The following is a 25,892-nucleotide window of genomic DNA, read 5'->3' on the forward strand; positions in this document are numbered from 1 at the left end:
ATGTTAGGATCAAAGTGTGTGTGTGTGTGTGTGTGTGTGTGTGTGCTCACAGTTTTTCAGTTATATCGCTACGATGTCTGCATTGTGGCAGTTTATAGTAATGTCTAGCAATGGGACATCATGCCACGGACGTGTAGCATCGTGCTCCACCCAGTTACATTATCAGGCCGACCAGTCCAAACACTAACCTCTTAATGCTGAGTGCCAAGCGAGGCAACTGTTAGTGCCATTTTTGGAAGTGTTATGCATGATTCCACCGAGATGCGAACCCGCGACCTCCCGCATCCGAGGCGGACCCTCTAACTACTTAGGCCACCGGAGCGGTCGCCTGAATTTGTAATGAAACTGTTTCCAAGACATTGAATGAAGCCGTGTGTGTCCTTCCCTGGATCGTAATGCAGAAGAAGCTTTAGGTAACATAAACCTGTCAACGAGCGCGTTTCTACTGACATTTTAAGCTTGTTTTGTGGGGGAGGGGTGGGGGTGGAAATAGTTGAAATAGTACCGTGTAATTTATTCGTCTTTCGTTCCTTTGCCAATATAAAGCAGGCCATCAATTAGACCAGACCCAACATTTTAAATCAATTTTTTTATTTTATTGTGAAAATCGTAAAAAGATGCCTTTATAGGTATTCACACATTTTAAGTCAGTATCTAAAACGCTTTGAAAATTATAGTGTGACTTTACGTACGCATACGAAGACGGACAGGTTAGATAAGAAAATCTTAGTTTTTTTTTTTTTGTTACAAACCGTGAATGGAACAACCAGTCATCTACTAAGCCACTTTGCAACTTCAATATATCCATTTTTGATCGACTGTAGTACATTCTTTTCTTTCTAAAAAAAAAAAAAAACAAAAAAAAAAACAAAAAAAAAACACGTCATTTGTGTGTCACATATTCTGATTCAATATAATCCATGGAACTGAAAAGGGTTAAATATTTCAACCTAAGTATGACATATTGAAAGGAGTTAAGTTGTTTGTCTTCCTCTAAGACATGGAGAATTTTGTGGCTAAGAGCAAACACTGCTCTAAAAAGAACTTTATACAAACATGTCTTTAAAACCGACTCCGATGTCACATATTCTTTATGGCCAGTGCATTTAAATAGTTAAATTACACAATGCGACTAATTGCTATATTATACAGTGCATGGCAGGGATTAAAAAGGAATAAAAATAGAAAGTGTACAAGATCGGTATTATATCAAGTCAATATAAGTAATGTTTTCAAAACAGAGAGAAAAAGAGAGTACGTTCTCGTAATAAATATGAAATTGACAAGGATAACATTTTATAAGATTATTGATGCTAAACGATCTTATCATATTTCATAACATCTTTTCATCAAATTTACTTTTTTTTAAAGACATCAATTAATGCATTAGCAAAACCTTACGTAAAGATCATCGATTTCAGCTTTTCAATGTAGCCGAGCTGGTAGCGCGTAGGATTCGTAAACCATGGGACGCGGATTCAATACCCGCCCGGGCCGGCTTCCTATGTGTGTCCTTGTGAAAGGCACTTAGGTCCCATTGCCATTCAATAATGTGTTATAAATGAGTCGTTGAAACCAACAGTAACACAAACAATAATTCATCTATTTCAGACACGTCCTCGTGTATCATTTATCTTACGTGTATACATATGAATGAAATATACTGTTTGCTTTTTAAAATGGTCTAGCGTTTACAAATATGTTGGAAATGCTCTGAAGGATATCAAGCAAGTATATATTTGAATTGTTTGCGTGCTGTCCGTTTAGTAAAGCTTTACGTGGACCCAAATCGATTTACTTGAATAATCTGAAATTATTGATTATTTTAGAAATGTCGAGCAAAGAAAATCCTTGTCAGTTTCGAAATTTGAAGTATATTATATCCCATGCTTGTATCTAAAGTCATTAGCAAAAAAAAAAAAAAAAAGAAATCGACAAATCTAATTTCCAACCAAGATCCCAGCTAATTGAACCACATTTATAATTTGGGAGTTGCCGTACATTACAACAATGAATCCATTCATTGCTTTTTATATGGAAGTGAACAATTTGCTTTTCCATATATTTGGATCCGAGTTATCATTGAAGACTCGAAAACTTTAACTAATTTCAATATTTGCAAACATGACAAATTGTGAAATTGCCGTTGTCAATTCAACCATTTCCCCCCCCCCCCCCCCAATTTACATCATAGACACGTATCTGTTTATAATAGTTAAAGTGAGTAATGAACTTGTGTACAATTACTATTGTTATATTGAGAATTTATAGCTTATTGACCTATCGGGAGATATTATATTTACCCAAAGAACTATACCGCAAAAAGAATATGTTCAATAACAGACATGTAAGTCATTTACATCAATATACAGGGCTTGATCTGTAACCCATTAAAAATAATACTATCTTGAACATACCCACCCACCTCCTTATCTAGCTCTCGCTGGTTGTCTCCCTTACGAACCTTAAAAGGGCTACCTCGTTCCATACAGTGAATAGCTCAGTCTTTAACAGTATGTTCACCAAGCTTTTAAGACAAAAATTCAAGTCACCATATTTAATCAGTCTCCTTGAGCGTGTTGAATGGCCTGAAGAGAAGGCCTTCATTAATACCTTTATAATAGTATTTTAGAGTATAATACGTAGAGTAATGCATACACGATCCCAATTTCATGATTACATGAAATACACGACCTAGTTTTACCTCATATGAATTGGGACCGCTTCAAAATACCCAGACATAAAACCTGTCCTATAAGGTTACTTTGTTGCGCATTTCGAAAACGACGTTCAAACAAAAGACGTGTACCAGTCTCAAATGACAGGCGCTACAAGGATCGGTTACCTATTCTAGCCGAATAGTCGAATATATGTTTGAGGCGTGAAGTCAATACAAAGAGTCCTCATATGACCACACATTAAACGAAATACAAAATTACGATGTACCTGGTTATTTGAGTACAATGTATCAAGACTGATTTGTTGTATAACACTCTTCATTCCAGTGGATTAGACGAAATAGATACAACACATTTAAAACTACATGTAGAACTATAAATTGAAATTAAAGATGCGCCTGTAATATATATACTTGCTTCCTTCTGTTAAATAATATATAGCATATTCCCTCCTTATTCTGGAGGCAAGCACACAAGGATTAACAATTCAGGAAATGGTACATGAATTTTGTTAACATTGAATCAGCTGGTTGATTAAGTAGGTGTGTATCGAAATCTCCATGGTGTCTAACAAACAACGGTGCAATTTAGGTGCGTGCAAAGTAATATGTAAATTAGGGAGACAGATGGGTTGGATAGACACACACACACACGCACGCACGCACCCCACCCCCAATTTATATATACAGAGAGAGAGAGATAACGGAGGGAGTCATAAATTGTGTTCGTATACAGGTGAAAGAATGCACGAGTGTTCCAAGAAATTAATTGTAGGTATGACTGTGATTGAAAACTCATGTGTGTGTGTGTGTGTGTGTGTGTGTGTGTGTTATAGGACCTACGTGTATGTCTGGATGACTGTCGATATGTTGAAATGTGTATACATGTGTACGTTAATGAAGATATTTAAAAACTGTGTCAGTGCATGTGTGAATATGCCCAAGTGTGTATAAGTGAGTTTTAAAATTATTTGTGCGTGTAATTTAGATTTTTAGCGCAGTTTTTAAAAAAAAAAGTCAGTCATATCGCTTCGATATCTGCAGAGTGGCAGTTTATAATGACGTCTTGCACTGGGGCATCATGCCGTACACATGTAGCATAATGTCACACCGAGTCACATTATCCTGACACCAGGCCAACCAGCCCTAACACTAACTTCTTAATGCTGAGCGCTTAGCGAGGCAGCTGTAAGTACTATTTGTATAAGTTTTTGGTATAATTCGGTCGGGGTTTGAACCCTTGACCTCCCGTATCCAAGCCGAACGCTCTAACCACTAGGCCAATGGAGCGGTCTTAAAAAATTATAATATAGCCTGTAAACATGCTGCGGACCAGGTGACGCATGCGTGTTGTATGACCAAACGTGTTATTCTCGTTAGATGATATTGATGATATTTCTTCTTCTTCTTCTTCTTCTTCTTCTAATAATAATAATAATAATAATAATAATAATATTTTTATTATTATTATTATTATTATTATTATGATTATTATTATTATTATTTACTAACGAGCTAAGGTGCAGAATATGTGTTGTATTGCTTGCGCTGGCATTTAAAGCTGTTGTTGATTTCGCCGAAAATGAAAGCAGTTTCCGCGTATTATGTGTCAGGTAAACTTTGCACTTCAGAACTTTACCGCCATCCAAGCAAAATAAGCTACCCATTTTGAAACTTTAGGTGGTATTGTTAACTTCAAGTACCGTTTATATGATAGATATTGCGCCACCTAAAGTACTGATGATATTAAATAGGAACCTATCGTTCATGGAAGTTAAAACATATTTAACTTCAGGCACTGAAAGATTACAGCAGAATGCTAAGGATATCATTAGATATGCCAAGACCTAAACAAAATTAATTAACTCTGGAGTTATCGTTCTTTTAATGTTTTTAGTATTATAACAGAAATGTTATCTAACTTTTGAATTGGCAATAATTCCTGCTTAACACACACAAACCCGTATACGAGAAACTGCAGGTGGACGAGAAGATCATAGAAAGAGGGGAAGAAAAGCTTCCAACCCTATTTCACAGTTTAAAAAAAAAAAAGACCCACACGCCATTTGTCCATCTCTCCATTAACCCTACTGATGATAAAGTTAGTTTCCAGCGGAAACGTTGGTTGCCTATCTACCCAGCACCCTCGGTCAAGCACCCCGATTGTGTGTACATTGTACTTTGCTGTAAAAAAATTGGATTTTCTTCTGGTTCTTTGAGTGTCCAAACGGTTTCACAGTAGTAGATCTGCCATTCAATCAGGATGGATGAAAGATATGACACACAGTACGCTAATATGAGGGTGGTGTTACATTTTATCACAAATGAACATATAAACACCTTTACCTCCAGGTACTTTTGCGATTTCGAATCGTACCATATTGAACATCGGTGAGGTCAAATGTGTACGGATCGATTTATTATTGACGAGGTTTTACCACTGACTGTAATGACATTAGCAACGCTTATTATTGTGTAGGCTGGAGTTCTCGGTAGTGACTGGGATGCCGATACTGATTATTCATGATCTGTTGCTGCAGATACAACCGTACCCAAGGGTGACAATGGCATGTGAGGCGGCCGTTGTATTGTGTGAATAGCTATATAATTTTTTTTTAAGGAAGCTGCAGTGTTTACCCCAGGATGATACTGTAAATTGGAAAGTTACAGACACATTCTAGCAAGCCATTGCTCTTTACTAAGCGATGTAGGAAAACAAACACTTTGAGGAAGCTGAGTGTTTATCCCGGAGAGTGATAACGTAAACTAGAAAGTTATAAACACATTCAAGCAAGCGAACTATTAGCGAATATCCCACATCTTCTATCGAGCGTATAAAAACCTGCGGAATGGGTTGGGGTGTAAAGCATTTTTGAGGGAACTTTATTCTGCGGCTCACAATATGTCACTGACGATTTTAGCGAGGTAGCTGAAGCAACGGGGCTCTGTCAATGTTTGTAGCCGCTCTTACTGTGCGAATGCGTGCCCATTAACTCGTCTTTTTTCTAAACGCCATCGTGTATACTGAACTGCATACAAACTTGTTTTTGAGCCGCGGAGCATTACGTTAAGGTGGTAATAATGCATGATAGGATGGCGGTGCGATGGAAATAGGCCTCATGCTTCGCTCTAGATCAAGAGAGCAAGAATGTTTTGTTGCAGCTGCTTCCGAGGATCCTATTGTTTCGGTCGTTTCCACGGCTTTCACCGACCAATCACAGTTCACGGATAATTTCCAGTGAGACATTTCATGATATCCTCACGTGATTCGGCTTTCCCTCTGATTATTAATTCGTGTATTGCCACCTGTCTACGACATCCAAAGCGTATGCTCTATGTAACGAAGCCCGTACTACGTTCTTCATGGACGTATATTTGTCGACGACATAGAAGATAATCCTAAACTCTTCCTCGGAGATGCATTGTCACGCAGTACCTCAGATATGTGGTCAGGTATTGTGCTGAGTTTTGTTTGGGCGGTGCCGTAAATTTCGTCGTGCTTTTTGGCCTTCAGAGATAGTCGCAGGCTAATGAAAGTTCCGGTAACGCTAGCTAGTCCGCGGCACAATGCTGTGATCTCAAGGACAGCCGCGATGGGGTGAGAATAAATGTTGACAATATGCCTATCCTCGCAACACCAGTGTCCACAACGCCATTAAACGCGTGTACCGCCCATAAGAGCTTTTTCTTTTGAAGAAGACGCAACGCTGCTCTGCTTCAGCCCTTAAGGAATGGTGAGCCTCATATATCTGTTTTAGATGCCAGTCTTGTGGATCTTGGAGCTTTGGGTACTAAAACAGTACAGCTCCCTTATGATCGGCGTGATAGGAAAGATACGTTGATCAGAGGGATACGAGAGTTAACTGCCATGCGACATGAACTTCTAACCTGCTGCCTTTGTATACACGCAAGACGACGACGTAGTGAAATAAAATGTCAGTTTCGTTAATATCTTTAGATCCGAAATGGGATGGGCTACAAAATTCCTGTCAAAATGCAGACCAACAGACACAAGCAGTGTGCTTTCTGTTCGTAGGGATTGTGATTTTGTGTTTACTTGACGATCTCTGTAATGCGACAAAACATATTTTTTTAACAGTGTTTGTCTGGTGAACCGAGTGCTAGAGGTCGTTATATACGCAGAGTAAATGCTTTATGGCGACGAAGTTTTCTTTAAAGACTCTCTTCCAAATACGGCATTATTTATTTTAGTAGCAATTACGCCCGTGACGGTTTTGTACCCCTAGTTGACCACATGTTGGTTCAGGGTGTTCTGGGTGGACCTAATACTCAATGCATATCTGTTTTGCATCTTCGTTCCACCTCAATCTAAACCATGGGGTGTTAACTTTAAGTAGACTAAGATACTCTTCCATCCGAGATTATATTTCTTGTCAACAATTATTTTGCAAGCTGGTCCAATACTCAGTTCTTCTTCACATGATTTTTATTCAGCACTAATATTTCAGACTCTTTCCCACGTACGGTTGCTCCACATTGGCTAAATGTACATTGATATCCTTAAAGAGAACTTTTGTTGACTGTCTACCTTATCCAGCTAACCTGGGTGCAAAGGAATTCTCAGTTAGCGCTGGCAGCCTCCAACGGCAAGCCTCGTTCGTCTTCCGTGTTTTTAACGTGGTCTTGTACGTCCTGCCTCATTTTCTTTTCAGTTTCCTCTTTGGTTGTGCGCGTGGCGTTTTCCACCCGGATCAACTTTCATTTTCTACGGCGACGCGGTTTCCGAGTTCTGCAAAGATCAAGAAGTTATTTATAAGGTCGCCACGCATATTATGAATCCCCACGTTGAGGCCAAGGGTCACTCATATCAGGAGGCTGTAATGTTCTTGTGCTGCCGCTTCCTTTTCCACTATGTTCTCTGATCCCACTGTAGCGAGTAGCTCTGATCTGCCAGCCTGCTACTTTCTGTTGAGATTTATTCTTGTGCGGTGGCAAGCATTCTTTGTGCTTCAGTCGTGAGCCGCTTTTTCTTGATGCCCAACGCGGTGGCAACGAAGTCTTGTGCAAGACATAGCCAGGCTGGCTTTCACAATTGCTTTGAGCGGCTGACCAGGATATTAGTCTGATGTCACACTAATATGCAATAACTATTTACTTTTTCTTCATAATGCTTTAACACTCGTTAAGTAATTTCTCTCATATATATATATATATATATATATATATATATATATATATATATATATATATATATATATATATATATATATATATATATATATGTGTGTGTGTGTGTGTGTGTGTGTGTGTGTGTGTGTGTGTGTGTGTGAGAGAGAGAGAGGTTGATTGATTTGTCATTTATTTGCTTTTCACAATTATATGCAATTTAGTAATCAAGTTTGTTCTGCTTAACCTAACATTCTTCAGCAGTTATCAATTTATATGGGTATCTCACCCGATATTGACTTACACATGCAAATAAAACAAAGACTTTACGAGATTTTGTTAATAAAAGCACTCAAAGCCTGTCCGAGGGGGTAATAGCAACAAAACCAGTATTGAAAATATCCCCCAACGCATTGTTTTCAAGCACTGTAGAGCACAAACATTTGCCTGACAGTACTGCTTTCTCAGGTCTTTCTAAATAGTCTTTATTGGTTTACAGAGCAGTCCTGTGTGCTTGTATGAACTAAATGAAATTAAATTCTTAAAAGAATTTATCATCTTCATGTAAGTCCTTTGTATACTTCCTTGCCAGATGAATGGATTTCACACCAACCTTCGTTATGTGTATGATTAACACTGCATGAAGTATTTATTCAATAATTATGTATATGAATTATTGATTCTCGGTAATTCAACTACAGAACTTATCCGGTTATATTCAATGCAATATTACTCAAACATTCACAAAGAAAGTGAAAGATATAAAATTACACAATTTCACACACACACACACACACACACACACACACACACACACACACACACACACACTTACACTTTTAATTTAAATAAGGCAGAGATGGGAATATTGCAGCTTGTATAACGCCATATTGGGAAGGATGTTTCACCTGATATTAAATCTCAGCCTTTTGAGAGTTTATTTTCTGTCACTGTAAATGTAAAATATAACACCGAAAAAAACTCTTCGATGCGAATCTGAGTGCTCACGAGTCAAACGAAAATGTTTGTATCAATAATTCAATATTTGCGTCATCAACAGAACTTAGTTGAATTGATTCGAAGATTGAAAAGTAATGTACTCGCTACATATCCATCAGAACATTTTGATGTTATATGATCAATCCAATTCCACTTTTTCTCGGGGACAAAAACTTCGATCAAAATGTACCACATATTATTTAGGTTTTGAATATGGCATTTGAGAATTTTCTAACAGGACAGTAAACCACAGGTTTTAATCTAGCGAACACAATATTCACGATTAGCGAGTGTATATAAAATCAAAGGATTGTAACTTGAAGTGATAGGCTATGGAAACACACACACACACACACGCGCGCGCGCGCGTGTGCGCAATAAAGATATTCGTTTTATGAAAGTATTCAACGAAACAACATACATTCATTCATTCATACGTTCCAAATCTTATAATTTCATACGGATAACTGGATTGGGATGTATTTTGTTAACGGGTATGAAATGTTGTAGTATAATCATTAGTAAGACTTTATCATTATTATTTTTATTCATAAAATCTGATCATGAAAATACAATGTAATCATCCATTATATTTATCCCGCTTAAACAACATCCAGTCAGGGTACAATTTTCGCTTTTGCTTGTTGTTCATACATTTGTAACCTGACCTCAGCAACCACGTCCAGCCAAACGTTTACCGGTCCCTAAGTGATTGCTTAAGTGGGAGTGAACTCTAGTCACTCGTACTGTGCTCTTGTTACGGTCATATGCCATAGCTCATACCTTAAATATACACACGTGTCACACCTGTGTCTAATTTGTTTTAAGTTGAATGAAAATGGTTTTATAGAGGGATGATTTGACAGAATGTTTATCAGATTTAGTCAAGTCATGGAACTATGAAACTTTTCGCCCTCTCAATTTGTATTTATTGATTATTGTGTTTATGCTGTTGAAAATTATGTGCGGGATCAAATTACAACGGAGCGATGTTGCTAGCCTAACAGAACGCAATGTTTAAAAGCACAAACACTATAATTTATTTATGTAAAATTGATTACCAGGTACCGTGCTAACAAGATTGGTATATACGCACCTCTAATGCACAGGTTTTTCTTCAAATATCTGTATTCATCGTTTTGGTTCAGAATAAATAATGTACTAATACACTACACATATAGTAACATTATTAAGTGTAATATCAATAATATTCACAGTTACATGGTATTTGTTACTTTAAAAATATTTATTTGAAATAAATGTTCATATAAGGTTTTGTTGAAAAAATACAGGATTAGGAAACAAGCTCAACAGACTTCTAATGTTGCAAATTATAAATTTGCATTGGCTTCATTTTACAATCATTTTGTTCAATCTAGAAAAGTACGCATTCCTGATTTGGGGCCTTTGTAAGTAACACACCATGCATACTATTAAAACTTCAGTGTAGGTGGTTTTCAATCGGTGAACGGGCTCGATTTTTTTTAATAGACAATTTGCCGACGTGTTATTTATTATAGGGGTTCCCCTACACACACACACACACACACACACACACACACACACGAACGCACGCACACGAGAGTTGACTATGTCTTTCTCATAAAATTGGCCACTTCGGCAACTATCCTTGATTCAAACCTTATTGTAATAAATCGTATTTAATAATAATTTGCATTAACTTCATCCTGTAGATCGTAATTTGACCTATATTTTCGAAGGTCACGTGCTGATAAATTGAGTTAGTGGGTTAGGGGTTGGGTAGGTAACACTTTGTGATTCTTAACAACTCCGTTAGCTTCATCTGCGGGAACTACACACCCATTGCAGGTTAAAGATCCATCGAATATCGATCGATAAGGGTAGATGCCTGCCAAACGATATATAAGTGTGAGTTGTTTTCTGTTAAGTGATGTCCTAGTTTTACCTCGTATGCAAAACCAATGCCCCACCCACCCACCCCCCCAAAAAATGACTAGATGATTAGTGTAAAACGTGTCTGTATAAAGATTAAAGATGCTCAAATACTAAATATCCATGAAATATACAATTGCCATCCACCCAACAACCACAGAAAAATGAAAAAGAATAAAATGACAAAACTTTATTTCTGGTGAATCAATTTCAATATTTTAAATATAGAGGACTCATAATGTGTAACTATAATAACCATTCGAGAGGCTGGTAGCATCACTTAGTCGTACTGTAGTGTTCTCTTGGAATAGACTCTGAAAAATACGAATAAGTTTTTTCCTTTGTTTAAAATGCAATAATTCTTATGGAAAATTGGACTGGTTAATATAATATAATGGATAATTTAATGGAAATAATTTTTATAAGTGTGTGTGTGTGTGTGATTTGGATTTTAAACATAGCTTTAACAATTTCTCAGTCCTATCGCTACGATGTCTGCACTGTGGCAGTTTATAGCGATGTCTAGCACTGGGGCATCATGCCGCAGACATGTATAATGATGTCCCACCCAGTCACATTATCCTGACACCAGGCCGACCAGTCCTAACACTAACCTGTTAATGCTGAGCGCCAAGCGAGGCAGCTGTTAGTGCCATTTTTGTAATTTTGTACAATCATTAGTAATACTTCATAGTCAATCTCATCTTTATTCGTAAAATGTGATAGATTATTGAAACTGATGTAAAATATCCCCCGAACATGCTCTGTTAGATTGCAGTATATCAGATATTATTATGTTAGCCTTAATCCATTGCTAATATATCCGTACCCTGACCGTATAGAATAACTGTTAACAGCACATACCATAGGGTTGAAGCAAAATTGACTACTGACACACGATTCTCTTCGTTACGTATTCCTCATAATGGATTCTAGGTGGATACGGAAACAACGACTGAGGGCGACTGAAGGCGTGTTTGTTTTGTCGGTTTCAACCGTACTTGTAACACATTACAGCCAATATCATGCGGAAGAAATGAGAGCTTTGTGCCTTTCCCAAGAAAACACACAGACAGCCGACAAGGGCTGTCCTGGGTGGGTGGCTATTGAAGAAAATATTCAAGTGATTTTTATACGGTCGCTATTAAGAGGAGCATATTATTTTATGACTTCGTCCGTCCGTCCGTCCGTCTACCTTAAGCACCATTAAAATTTGGAAGAGTCTGTTCCATAGACCCATTGTCTAGGTATGTACGCACTCCCTTTGCGCCCATAAATGATATTTCTGGACCCGCCGCTGCCAACGGACACCTTTCTTTATTAGCCGAACGGTTACCTCCCGTAACTGACTGCTTCAGACATCACTGTCATCGCGTGTGCTGGGCTCCAGTTCAAGTCATGCGCATTGAAAATAAAAATAAATGAGGTACCTATGTCTAATTAGTTTTAGTTATCTGTAAAAATCGATGGATTATTTGACGTAATGTTATCTGCTCTATCCAATTATGGAGAAGCTAAACCGCTTGCCCTCTATTTGTAATTAACATTTCATATATATTTGTGATGTTGAATATTGCGGGTGAAAATGAAATAGAAGGGGAAAAGCTTGCGAGCCCCATATTCTTCGGGCGAGAGCATAACTTTCAACATCATATATATATATATATATATATATATATATATATATATATATATATATATATATATATATATATATATATATATATATATATATATAAATCCTCCCTCATATTATTATGAAACGTCACATATGCATCACATGATAATTTAAATCCTCTCTTTAACTCTGCAGAAATTCAAGCACCTGAGCAGTCAACAGATACGAGATCAACGACGACGGGATTTCAAGGTAGGGTTATATGAGTGGCGTCAGGTAATTCACGTCACTGATTAGCTAACATGAATTTCTTTATTAGATATTGGTAATTTTGTTTGTTCAAAATGGATGGATCGTTTATTTATTGATTAAGGAAGATTGTGAAAATTTTCGATGTTTGCCACAACAAACTGTTTTTATCATAGTCCTTTTTCGCAGAACATATTAAGTTGTTACTTAAGAACATATTAAGTTGTTACTTAAGAACATATTAAGTTGTTACATAAGAACATGTTAATTTGTTACATAAGAACATATTAAGTTGTTACTTAAGAACATATTAAGTTGTTACATTAGAACATATTAAGTTGTTACTTAAGAACATGTTAAGTTGTTACATAAGAACATATTAAGTTGATACATAAGAACATATTAAGTTGTTACTTAAGAACATATTAAGTTGTTACATAAGAACATATTAGGTTGTTACTTAAGAACATGTTAAGTTGTTACATAAGAACATATTAAGTTGTCACTTAAGAACATATTAAGTTGTCACTTAAGTACATATTAAGTTGTTACTTAAGAACACATTAAGCACTGAAAATATACATATTTGGTAGAAATATATTAAAAGACGGTGTTTCATTAACTCTTTAACATACTTGGAAAGTTTTAAACATTTAGTGCTTATTTGGTGTCTGAAATATTGCTCAGAGGGTAAAAGCCGGAAATACGAAAAAGCTTAAAGGCATCTATGGACCATTGTAATATATAATTGCAATAGGTTGTCCACTCTACAGATAAAACCTGTATACAATTTTGCGAGCAGAAAGGCAAACCATAAAAAATGCCCTTCACTGGAAAAGAGAGTTGACCTAGAAAACGTTTAGAATGAGCACAAGCTTGGAAGGCGATTTATAATTTTAAAATCCCTGTCTATGCTGGTATTTTGTATGGAAAAACTTTTCACATAAATATATATGAAACAAGTCATGAATGTCACCAGTTAGGTATTCATCATGTGAATATATCAATATGTTCAACAAGCTTTGATTTAAAAAGAGATTCCAGAAAACCACGGGAGGATTCAAGCCTTTTGTCACGGGAACGCGAAAAATAGTAAATGTTATTTAGTTGGCTTATTAATCGCCTATTTAAACAGTAAATTACCTGCAGTGCAAACTGTCTTTGTGCTCATTGCAAGAAAATAAATAAATGTGCTTTTTACAATTTAATGAATGAATTCTGTTTTTTATTTTTTTTATTTCAGTATTTAGAGGACTGATAATAAATTAAACTCTATTTTAGCCTTTAGAGATCACATAATAAAGATTGAAACCAGCGTTTAGAAATTCATGGTGAATAACGCTAATAAATAATATGAAATTGTAAAGAAATTGATATCGTTGTTGTTTATAACCTATATGACAACATTTATTAAATGTATGTTGTATCGATACGGAAATATGCACTTCTTATCCTTGCTGGGGACATGAGTTTCTTTTCTACATTGATTAGTTTCATATTTTTGTAGCCGTCTCTTATTGTCTATATTACATGGAAGGTATTTGAATTATTTGTGTAATCTTGTATTGGGGATCAAAATTCAGTTTTAAATACCCTTGTGTGTATTTGTGTGTTCAGGGCATATTGCTGATTTCGGAGAGAGAGAGAGAGAAGAAGAAGAAGAAGAAGAAAAAGAAAAAGGAGAATTGAGTTTCGATACCTATAGCTCTTATGGAGTTTAATTTGATTCACGATTCTATGAAAAAAGATAGTCAAGCATTGTTGAATGTGTTTCATGCGATTTGTTTTCTTTTGTTTCCCTTTTTGCTAGGGTATAGATAGATTTCGGGATGCAGTCCTTATGGTGCTATTATTACACAGAGCTAGCTGGCCAAGAAAAAAGTGAGTCGCCGTCTACACGTATAGCTTTTTCCCTTGTGTGTTTTCCATATGCTTCCAGCATACTTACTCATTCGTGTATACTGTATACTTAATTGCGAAAACAGTGCAGACTCAGATATGCTATCGCATAATTCGCAGGTCGCTTGAAATCATAAGAAAATCGAACATAGGAGATCAGGGCCTGGAGATGAATACAAAAAACTCAAGCAAACTCTTATCTTGTGTTTGAGCTCGAGTTTCTATTAACAGCCAGTCAGAAACAACCTTTCAAAAGTAACGTTATTTGTGATTCGTTGAACCAAAATATAAAATTCAAGATCGAGAGTTTGATGATTTTCCGGCTAGACCTCCTGTTTCCCAAAATATTATGAGATAGAACCTCAAGCAAAAAATCCAAAAAATGTGTAAAGTTTATCGCCATAAATAGAATGTATAGAATCACAGACCTGACATATGTTTATTAACTTGGGTCACACTTCCAGACAGGCTAATTTATATGATGTAAATGCGCCCTAAAGTATCATATCTGACTTTAGATTTTTAGTTTCTGCTCAAATTGTTTTGAAAATACGGGGACAGGTCTGCTGATGGATTATGCTATGGCAGAACATGGTCTACTTTGTTCGTGATTAGGCGCAGATTATGCGCGAATAATATATGTTACAGATATAAAATAGATTTAATATTTCCAGCTGTATGGGGTTTTTTTATTGCTAGCATGTAGTGACCGTTTTGGTTTGAATGGAATTTTCTGACATTTGGTGAATATGCATTGAACATCTTTTTAACATCGATTCCTTGCTAACGACTTGTACATTCTTCAAGACTTTTACACGTTAAAAGTCAAAAATATTTTATAAGTCTATATTTATTCTGTTTATAACTCAAGTTAATTGTCACTTTAACTGAATAAAATGCGTTGATTATATGCTCACGAGTGTTTGAATCTTGTAAAGCATTGTTTGCACAGGGAATTTTGATGGCATGTCAAGTTGTCGGCACCCTAACTTCAAATCAAATACGTACGAATCAGATTAACTGGGTCAAAAACCCACACTTGACATCTACGCCGTATTATCCATCATCCCTGTGCTTTATCGTGCATTTTGTATAAATTGTGTTCAACATGGGAAACAAAGATTTGACTGGTCTTTTCGGAGTGTTCCAATCACTGGTTAAACAAATTCCGATGTAATTAAAGAATTGTGAGCATCAATATTCTTGGTTCACTTTATAATCGTTTCGTTTAGACGGACACTGATTGCATAGGGAATATAAGAAAAGAAACACAAGATCACTTTACGGTTTCCATGATATGTTCCACGGGGGGAAATATATTTTGTTATATATTCATTAATCTCGCACAGTTGGTATGGTGTTCGATACAGATGTTTTATCCATATTTCTGTATCACGTACACAGATTGGCACTATTTAGGTATTTCTACAAATGTCCGCAGGTCAGATTGTTTCTAATTAGGCGCGTCGTTACACTAAATGTACTTTTATCGAACTTATAATAAATCCCAATTCGTTTCGAGTTTCATTCATAATTAGAGAGCGTCAGGGAGGGGTTATTCGTGTTTTGTTGCTTGTGGGGGGAAATAAGTCGTCTGACCTGGACTGGACGATGAATATTTTTTGCCGACGGCCTCTACGTCGCCCTACACCTTGTCAAATTCGTTCTTTTCGCCGACTCGGTCCAAAACACGTATAAATAAATTGAAACAGGTAGATAACATATCAAACGAAATGATCAGTCCATAAGACGTTAAACTGTCTGTAATCATGCATTTTATAATTACTGTATATGTTCCAAGTATAACTGAAAACTGCACAGATCAAGATCTACTGTCGCATAATGCGCCAGCAGATCTGGGTCTATGGAGTTTGTTAGGAGTAATCAATACAACACACAATAAAGACCTTAATCGTCCGACTCATTATACGATGTCAGATTGGGGTCTATTTTGCTTGCGGTTGAACTAAACTTAAAAGAGAGTTTAAAAGACATGTTCTGTGTATCTACAATTACTTCAAAATTCAGCCGAAAAGAAGCGGAAAACCAAACTAATAATGTGTATTCATTTATTTGATAATGACTGCAAAACTTTTGCGTAATTTTGATAAATTCGTTTTCGAAACATTTGAAGTTAAAAAAAGACTCAGCTAACAGCTGTATGTACTATTGTTTATCTGAATATTTACATACATACACATGTATTCCACTATTATTATTATTATTATTTTATGGCTTAATATTATTCTGTTAGATGTGAAGCATTTTTCATAAGTTAACACAAGTCGTTTTTTGGCGTTTGACACTTCCGTTTCATCTTATCTTCCTCGTCTAGGTATCTTCACGTAAACGAAGCAGAAACTACACCCGGTGCTCTTAAAAGACTGAAAGAGAAAACTGACCGGGAAAACCAGAATACGTCAAAATCAACTGTACGAGAGAAACCATTTCCGGGTTACTTTGTTACTGGTGGTGGTTGAATTAATTTTAGTTTTAGCACTGTCTTGGTTGCATTTCAAAAAGTATATAACATAATTGTTTAATCAAATCTTATGTTCATTACATTTTCGATCACTTAGGATTTTGTATGATATAAGACATATAATGAAGTGGTTGTGTTTAGTATATTTTTCTTGATTTCGTAAATTGTTAGCCATTTGCTTTCGTAGATATCAATTTTCGTACTTTTGAAGTGAGGAAAATAGTCATATGTCTTCCATATAAGTGTGGAAATTGTCCTATGGTTTCCACAAAATGGTCATTATTGTACGTTGGTTCTTTAACGTCGTGGTTTATTGCAATCCTGAAATTCACAAAAATGGTGAGTCGTTGTGCTTGTTCCAAAAACAATTGTATATGTAAAGAACGTTTGTTGCGAGCAAAACATTTGATATGCAGAAATTTGAATTATTTTTTGCTTAGCAGAAATAGTAAATATTCCTTGTTGAGAAATGTAAAATATTTTTCCATAAAACTATCATGATATGTTTCACTTTCTTGTCTCACATTTTGTCTCAGATATTGCAGTAGGTTATAATTAAAATCTACACAACTCTGGCTTTTAAGGTGGTCGCTTTTGTAACATACATTTGACTGGCAATCGATGGGCTTTGCTGGTACCTGGTCTAAGACGGCAAGCCAACATCACAGGTCTTATCTAGTTAAATTTGTCTCACTATTAGTTTGTCAGTGAAATCATTCGCACAGCTGTGACGCCATTCTCATAAAGGCTAGTTTGCGAATTCCCCCTGAATTGCATGCTTGGATGGTAGTTTCATATCGGTGCAGTGCATCATGGGGAAGGGTACGGAGAAGGATGTATGTTATCAGCATTCTAAAGAGTACCACGGTGGGATGTAGCTGTCAGAGTACCAATGGCTTCGTACGTTTTTTTCTTCTTCACTTCTGATAATATTAACCAATATGACCACATTTCATGCAGGTTTTTTTTAAAGATATTCGACAGATTAACTACTTAAAGAATACCATAATAGTCATCCCCCTGCGGCTTAGGGAATGCAGAACAGGCTTGATGTGTCCTGCTGCATGCCGTAAGAGGCGAGCAACATAAGTAATATGTTTACAGTGAGGCGCACCCTGTTAAGGCGTTTAAACTGAGGTGTTTTACTTTTTAAAAGAATGAAAATTATACCGTGCAAAATGTTAACATTGTATTTTATGGATTAGGCCACTAATCGCAGTTTTATTTCTTATGTGTGCTCTCGTGGACTCTTAGCAACCTTTTCTCTTGTTAACCTAGTTTCGCATGGCACAGTATAGCCAGGATTGTGATGATGTACCGTTAACCATATATGTATGTATGTATGTATGTATGTATTTATGTATGTATGTATGTATGTATGTATGTATGTATGTATACAGCACTACTTGACTTCTTACAGCTTGGCATGGAAATGCAGCTTGCATTGTCTACACAACCTGAATACCGAAGTCCAGCGGACCTGAAACGGGTGAGTTACTAATACGCAGGGTACTGGGATTATAAAACAGAAAGACTCAAATAAGCACAAATTATATGATGTTATTGTGTAATGAGGTGACTTACTCCCACAGTAAGTTACCTTCCTTGCAACAAAGACATCGTTTGAGGAGTAGTGTGTAAATATAGGGTGCAATGAATAGTTTTATGCACACATTTGATGTTTCATCAACCTGCTTAATTCAAAAGTTCATACAAAATAAAGTGCACCGGTAAGGTAAAAAAAAGTTACATATATTTAGATAGCTATAATGAAACAAAATATATTATGCACTGACCTGACAAGTCAGTGGAAGCTCGTTGCAAAAGAAGCTTAATCACGCTAGCCCCAAATTAATCTTAAATTAATTTAATACCGCTCTGGTGGCCTAGTGGTTAGAGCGTCCGCCTCTGTGCTGGACTTCGTGGGCTCGATCCCTGGCTGAGTCATATACCAAAGACTTACAAAAATGGTACTAACAGCTGCCTCGCTAGACCCTCAGCATTAAGAGGTTAGTGTTAGGACTGGTCGGCCTGGTTTCTGGGTGAGAAACGTCATGCTACATGTCTGCGGCATGATGCCCCAGTGCTAGACAGCACAAAAAACTGCTACACTGCAGACACCGTAGCGATATGACTGAAAAATTGTTAAAGCTACGTCAAAAAAAATAAATCCAAAAATCCAAATCCCAAATTGATATATGCGTTTCTCATGTCCAAAGGTCATTTTTGACAGTGATGCTCACAATGTTAATACAAGCCCTTTCTGTGTGATACTTTTGAAACATATGGAGATAAACAGTGTGATGCAAATAAAAATATTTAATATCCAGGCATTTTTGGAGTATTCTACGTGTTTCCGCTATGGGTAGGTAGCCCTGCTTTCTAACCGACAATTGATATTTCACTGTCTAGAATCTGTGAAGTAACTATGCGAGGTGTACATGCCTCACATCTGTTTTAATGACAACAATAGGCTAAAACACCGAATTCACAAATATATCCATATCTTAATTAATATTTAATTATTAAACAATAATAGCTGAAAATGTCACACCATAGCCTTAAGTTAAGAGATTTGAAAGGGCCATTTTACAAAACTATCCCTGCTACCTTAGAGACATGTCAGGATATTTTCTTGAAACAATACTCGTCGACCCAAAAAATCTATTGTTGCTTTTTCCATAGATATAGAAAGAGAGTATCAAGAACACTCTACATTAAAATTGTCTGTGATATACATTATACCAATCATCAAAATGATAGAATGTCAGTCAAACTGAAGAAATACGGCACGCTAAAATGATAGACAAAACTGGGAATATATGAATGTCTACATTCCAAAGTGACTTATATATGGAGGGTATCTACGTTTTTAAGTAGCTGCAAGGAGATATTTTCACGAGTGAAGTGGGGGAATGGTATTATCATGAGTTGAAGGACAATAAAAAAATGTTTCCATTCCAAGAGTAATTTGCATGTTGTTGTTTCACAATCTTGTATCAATGCTATTAATAACAGCATTACTTCATCGATAAAAAGAAGTTCCGAGCTTTTACAGTAATTTTAGGACACGACATTTTGCAAAGTTTGATTGAACATGAAATGCTTCCAACTTTTTGTCATACGAAAATGAAGAGTTTTGTTTCCGTTAAGATAGCTCTTGCGTGGATGTATACGGTAAACCTGTGTTTCTCAAACTTTTTTGTATTGCTGCGCACCAAAAAGATCTAAAACAATTCAAGGCACACCTGAAAATATTTAACAATTTTCGTGGTGAAGTACTTAATTTATTTTTTACATATATAATTAATTTTAAATTTAATGTGAAGGATGTGCCTGCTTTCGATAGCAAATCAGATTGAAGCGAGGTTCCGAAGTAAAAAAAAAAGCACGCATTTCATCGTCGATTTTAAGAAGTCTCTCTCTCTCTTTTTCGATTTGATTTCAGTCAATGCTGAAAATCCAAACTCACAAAACCACGAAAGACACAAATGGCAGAATTACTTTGATTGCTTTTGAACTGACTGCAGGATATGACTTCTTGATTGAGATCCAAAACTCATCCAGGCTCTTTTCGTGAAATGTTGACTGAAGAAATTTATCGTTTTTTAAATCAATGAGCTGTTCTTCTTCTTTGGTTGTAAGATTTGTAGTTTCGTTGTTCCCGAATGGATTGGTCACCCATCCATATTCATATTCGCGTTAGGAAAGGAACCAATGAATGACAGACTGACAGAGATTGCGTTTTATATATATGTTACTTTTTTAACTTTTGCGACATTGATTTACCATTTAATTTTTCGATATGTTCAAGGTTTCAAAACGTAGTAATTTTAAATATTTTTCAAAACTCCCACGGCACACCTGCAAATCTCTCGCGGCACACTAGTGTGCCGCGGCACACAGTTTGAGAATCACTGCAGTAAACAATCCTGTTGTGGGTGTCCTGTAGAAACATGACAGAACTGTCCAGCAGACTTCAGTGTGTAAAATCATTGAACAACCGAATTTAATGATTGTGAATTTCGTTGTGAGGATTTTGGTTTTTATTTATGTTTATTTCTGCATTGAGACGTAAATTCTTTTGTGTTACTATATGAAATCACGAGTTTTTCTTAAAATGTGTACGTTTGTCATTGAATGTAACGGGATGGCTGACACAGAATGTTGAATAGCAAATAGGTCATGTAAGTTCAGCTATTGACAGCTTGCCTGATTCATGAAGAAAATGAATGTTATAAAAGTTAATACTTGCAGCCTATGTATTATTGTTTAGGGTTCATTTATAGGTCTTCTTGATGTCGCCTTCTCATTGATTACGTACATGTATATTAGAGGGTTAATATTCTTGACTCATTCAACTATTCATCATGACGGAGACGGGGGGGGGGAGGGAGGGAAGGAATACAATTTTAATAGACTTAGGTATTGAAATACAGATTTTAATAACATACAAAAGGGCAGCAGACATATTTCCTAAATGAAAAAAGAAGGTAGTTCCAAAAGCGATATCGCACCTGTGACGATAAAAGTGCTCTCGGCGCTGTGGAAATATAATATTCTCCTTTTGATGTATGTCAGTGTCTGCTTATGAAATAAATAATAAAGGAAGATATTTGCTTGAAAGGAGTCAATAATGGATATATTTCATCTAGTGGGTCAGACTACTTAAGCTTGTCCCCCAAGAGACGAAATAAATTTGTTATTCGGCAGATTCTATTTTTGTTTTATGCTCATTTGTATTTTATAGCAAGATGTATAAAAGACTGAAGAAGCAGCTCGATGTGAGCGGTTTACCTTTTATGTTCTTCGATGCTTTGTTAATATTCGAACAAAAAATATAAATATTTACGTAGTTCTCATTCCCAGGGCCGTAGAGAGGGATCACGGGCCCTGGAATAAGGAACACCCGGGCTTCTCCTAGTTCTTGTTCAAACAAATTTTTTCTTTCATAAAATTTAAAAGTGTTGTTCGGCCCGAACCCCGGGGATATAACCCCGGTTCCCCCCCCCCCTTGTTGGCCCTGATCCTTCCAAACTCAAAGTAAAATAGCACATTAAGTGAAAAGAAGAATGTGTACCTTGCTGGATTTGAACTCGGTCGACTTGAACGGGAAGTGGCCATTCTTACCGCTTGACAATAGTTTCCGATTTCATGATCATTATTTTATCAGTGCCTGTTGACACCGTCATATTGGCTAAGCTAATGCTTGGACAGAGTACCGGCCAATTTGTGGAATGACTGAAATACATTCGGATACTCATTCATTACGCTTTTGCCTCGCTTGACTTGGTGACATTATATGTCATGATTTTTATTAAATACAGACAACTTATATGGGTATATTGAGAGAAGAAACACAATAGTCATGTGATAAATATCACCATAAAATAGTATCACATAAGCAAACCGCTAAATTTAGATTCTGAGCAAAGATAAGTTTCACAGCATACTGACTAACTGCTTTTTTATTGTGTGGTCTTACAGGTAACATGGATACTACGAGCAACAAAAGCATTTCAGCATTTATTTCCATCTCAGCTGGAAGGTGAACTTGCACGGGTACTAGCATATGAGAGGTACGTGATCAGTTGTTGTGATTCAGTCATACTTCAGCTTGTGGATAATAAATACTGGTTCAAACATTCGTAATGCTGCCCCCCCCCCCCCCAAATAAAACACTATAAAAAAACGAGAACAGTTTAATAAGAGAAAGTTTAAGAGTGACTCCAACTGTAAGCAGGATAGATGCTTACATTCACAGAAATGAGAATGAAGATGATTATGGGAAGATGAAGATAACACAGACTTAACAATGAAATGGTATCCTAAATACTTGATACAATATAATCTTTGTATGATTTTAATATTAATCTGGCTTTATAATAATATAATATAAAGAAACTTTGTACCCTGTTAAAATCAAATTGACTTTCTTTTAATGTAATATAATATAATATAATATAATATAATATAATATAATATAATATAATATAATGTATGGCTTTAATAGAAATTTGATTTTGCAAGAATGAAACTTCCTGCAAATGTCATTTAAAAAAAAACAAATTAAACGCATTCGTCGACACAAGGGAATGTATATTGTACACTTGATTTTATTTGTTTTGAAAGTTGTAAACTGCAATTCAAGGCAACATTTTTTTTTAAGATTCCGTGGAGAGGTTATGAATGCATGTGTCAGAGTGGTTTACAGGTCGATGCTTCACAGGATTCCATTTAAATATGTATGCAAAAATGGTCCACCATGCTCTGGTGCATTCTGTTTTAATTTCTGAAACCAATCAGTTTTAATACACCTGTATTCTTAAGCCTTTAAATAATACACAACGGTGTATGGAACATTTGAAGTCGTATTTAGTACCTGGCAGATTGTTTATAATTATAGCAAGCTTTGTTGACAATTCAATTCACTTACTTCCTTGGAGGTTCGATCTCTCGAGATTTTAATACACACACACACACACACACACACACACACACATCATGCATGCCGTGTAGTAGTGGTAGTTATACCAATACAAAACATTCTTTGTTTTGAGCACTATTGGACTGTGAGGATACAAACTCAATACACAAGTGGCAGTGTAATACACACACGTGTTGACAGTGATATACATTGAAAGTACAAATACCTGCGGAAGCAATAATCAAATGTGTCAAGTGAGTGATAATCATACGGAAGCATGAATCATAAATGTATCAAAAGAGTGATAATTACAAAAAAGAAATTCTTTAATTAACATCAACACATAAACAAACACACTTTATACCCCCACCACCCCGTACACATTTTTCTATTAAATAGATTCATGAGAAAGATTCTTCTGAAACGAAGAATTCATATAGGTCCATTGTGTAATATAAATAACAATTGGTCATATTGTTTTAGCTGTACTTGTAGTCCTAGTACTAGCAATAGATGTAGCTATTGTAGTGGTATTAGTCCCTATAATTGTAGCAATAATATTATGGTAGTAGGATTCGAAGTTACAGTGTAGCCTTAGTAGTGGTAGTAGTAGCATTATTAGCAGTAGTTGTTGTAGTAGTAGTAGTCGCTATAGTAGTAGTTATGTAGTAACAGTTGTAGTTGTAGTCGCTGTAGTGGTAGTGGCAGTAGTAGTTGGGGTAGTGATAGTAGAAGTAACCAAGTTAAATTGTAATACTTCTTACTGTAATTTGTATCTTGTTACCGTTATAGATATGAAGACCGCCGAATAGTGGCCTATCAAGGGGAGCAACCAGAACGATTTTACTATATCCTCAGAGGAGAATGTTAGTTATCTACCCATTATTCATCTTTGCTCTTACGACATAAATACAATTAAGTTTTTAAAGACAAAGATAGTTCTTCTCAGGATTGCTCGAAAGACAAGAATGATAATCTATTCGACTACCATGTATCTTTGTGAACTCACGGACTGTTTATAGCATCGCGAACAATCATCATCATCATCATCATCATCATCATCTTCTTCTTCTTCCATAATCAGAACATGATCTTATAAGAATGTACATTATAATTTGACAGAGAATGAGACAGCCAAGGCATTTTTGTGGGACGTGTATAAGATTAAAACATTCACTGTTTATGAAATTATACTGACGGCTGATCTCTACTTCTAATATATCTCACTTTACGCAAACTTTCGGCTACTACTCTTGGTTATATGTGATAACAATACCATCGGAGGAAAGATAAACTTTTCTTGCCCTAGGATACCATTACCGATGTTTTGTTGATCGTCGATTAATGATTGATGTTTGTAACGCCCGAGTATGATGAAAATATATGAAAATTGACAAAAATAACTTTCGGAATAAAAAATAAAAAATATTTCAAATGTTGATTATGAAAAAGCTCCATGGGGTCGATGCAGTAATTATTCGCAGAGATAATTAACAAAATAATTGAATATCTATAGCATTTATTACATTTTCTCCAAAGCTTGAATCAATAAAAAATATTTTAAAACTTGACAGTTGTTATTTTTACAGTTGAATAGTATATTTCGGATCTTGTGGATACGATGTGACTATCAGATTTTACTATAAATAAGGGAGATCTATGTTGCATTGATATGTTGGAAAAGTCGATTTTCTATACAACAATAGACATGATGCGACAACACAATTTGCAGAATATATTTAGATACAAATAAATTGTTGTGATTTTAAAGTGGAAAAACTACCCTAATTTATTTTAAATTACAGTGCAAAAGGTAAAAGAATATCGCCTGATGTCTGGTGTTATCACACGAAATGAGGGTGTCATTCGCAAGGGATCCACTACTGATGTAAGCCTTCCTTTATTTTAAGCCATTGTAATCTTGAATCGGCGATTCTGAAAGCGTCGTTTATAAAATCATCTGAATTTCTTTTATAATTTGATTATGTGTTTGGAGAATGGCCCTGCATCCCTCGTGCCACCGTGAACAATTGTTACCACTCTAGGGTACATCTTTCTAATCGGATTCTGCTTAAAGTAGGAATATTGGCATATATCGTCAATATCGGAATATTGGCTTATATCGTCAAGATCGGAATATTGGCTTATATCGTCAAGATCGGAATATTGGCTTATATCGTCAAGATTGGAATATTGGCTTATATCGTCAAGATTGGAATATTGGCTTATATTGTCAAGATCGGAATATTGGCTTATATCGTCATAGTTGGACTATTGGATTATATAGTCAAGATCTCGGAGAAGATGGATTTGAAGCAATACCCACTTTATGAGATGATTTTGCATATGATTGCCTGAGCTTTCTACCATTCTATTGACCATATTTGTGTCATAATTTGATTTATCAGAGATGAATATGAATTTACGTCATCACGATCTCAGATGATTTAGAAAACGAGCGAGTACCGTGCATTTTAATGTGGTTATTTTTCAAATGATT

General features: G+C 35.9%; 1 protein-coding gene across 5 annotated transcripts in view; it reads left to right on the top strand.

Annotated features, from left to right (window-relative positions):
* Positions 1 to 25,892, top strand: part of LOC149798150 (uncharacterized) — an 88,939-nt gene that overhangs the window by 41,557 nt on the left and 21,490 nt on the right. For all 5 annotated transcript variants that reach the window (XM_089963256.1, XM_089963255.1, XM_089963257.1 and 2 more), the window contains 7 exons: positions 12,531 to 12,587; positions 14,395 to 14,465; positions 16,819 to 16,915; positions 18,386 to 18,454; positions 22,453 to 22,544; positions 24,185 to 24,258; positions 25,198 to 25,280. In XM_089963256.1, the coding sequence (XP_089819382.1) occupies positions 12,531 to 12,587; positions 14,395 to 14,465; positions 16,819 to 16,915; positions 18,386 to 18,454; positions 22,453 to 22,544; positions 24,185 to 24,258; positions 25,198 to 25,280 (543 nt within the window). The remainder of the gene's footprint in view (positions 1 to 12,530; positions 12,588 to 14,394; positions 14,466 to 16,818; positions 16,916 to 18,385; positions 18,455 to 22,452; positions 22,545 to 24,184; positions 24,259 to 25,197; positions 25,281 to 25,892) is intronic.

The sequence above is a fragment of the Sinohyriopsis cumingii genome, chromosome 6, assembly GCF_028554795.1.
Source record: "Sinohyriopsis cumingii isolate HCF-2022 chromosome 6, ASM2855479v2, whole genome shotgun sequence".
Lineage (NCBI taxonomy): Eukaryota > Metazoa > Mollusca > Bivalvia > Unionida > Unionidae > Sinohyriopsis > Sinohyriopsis cumingii.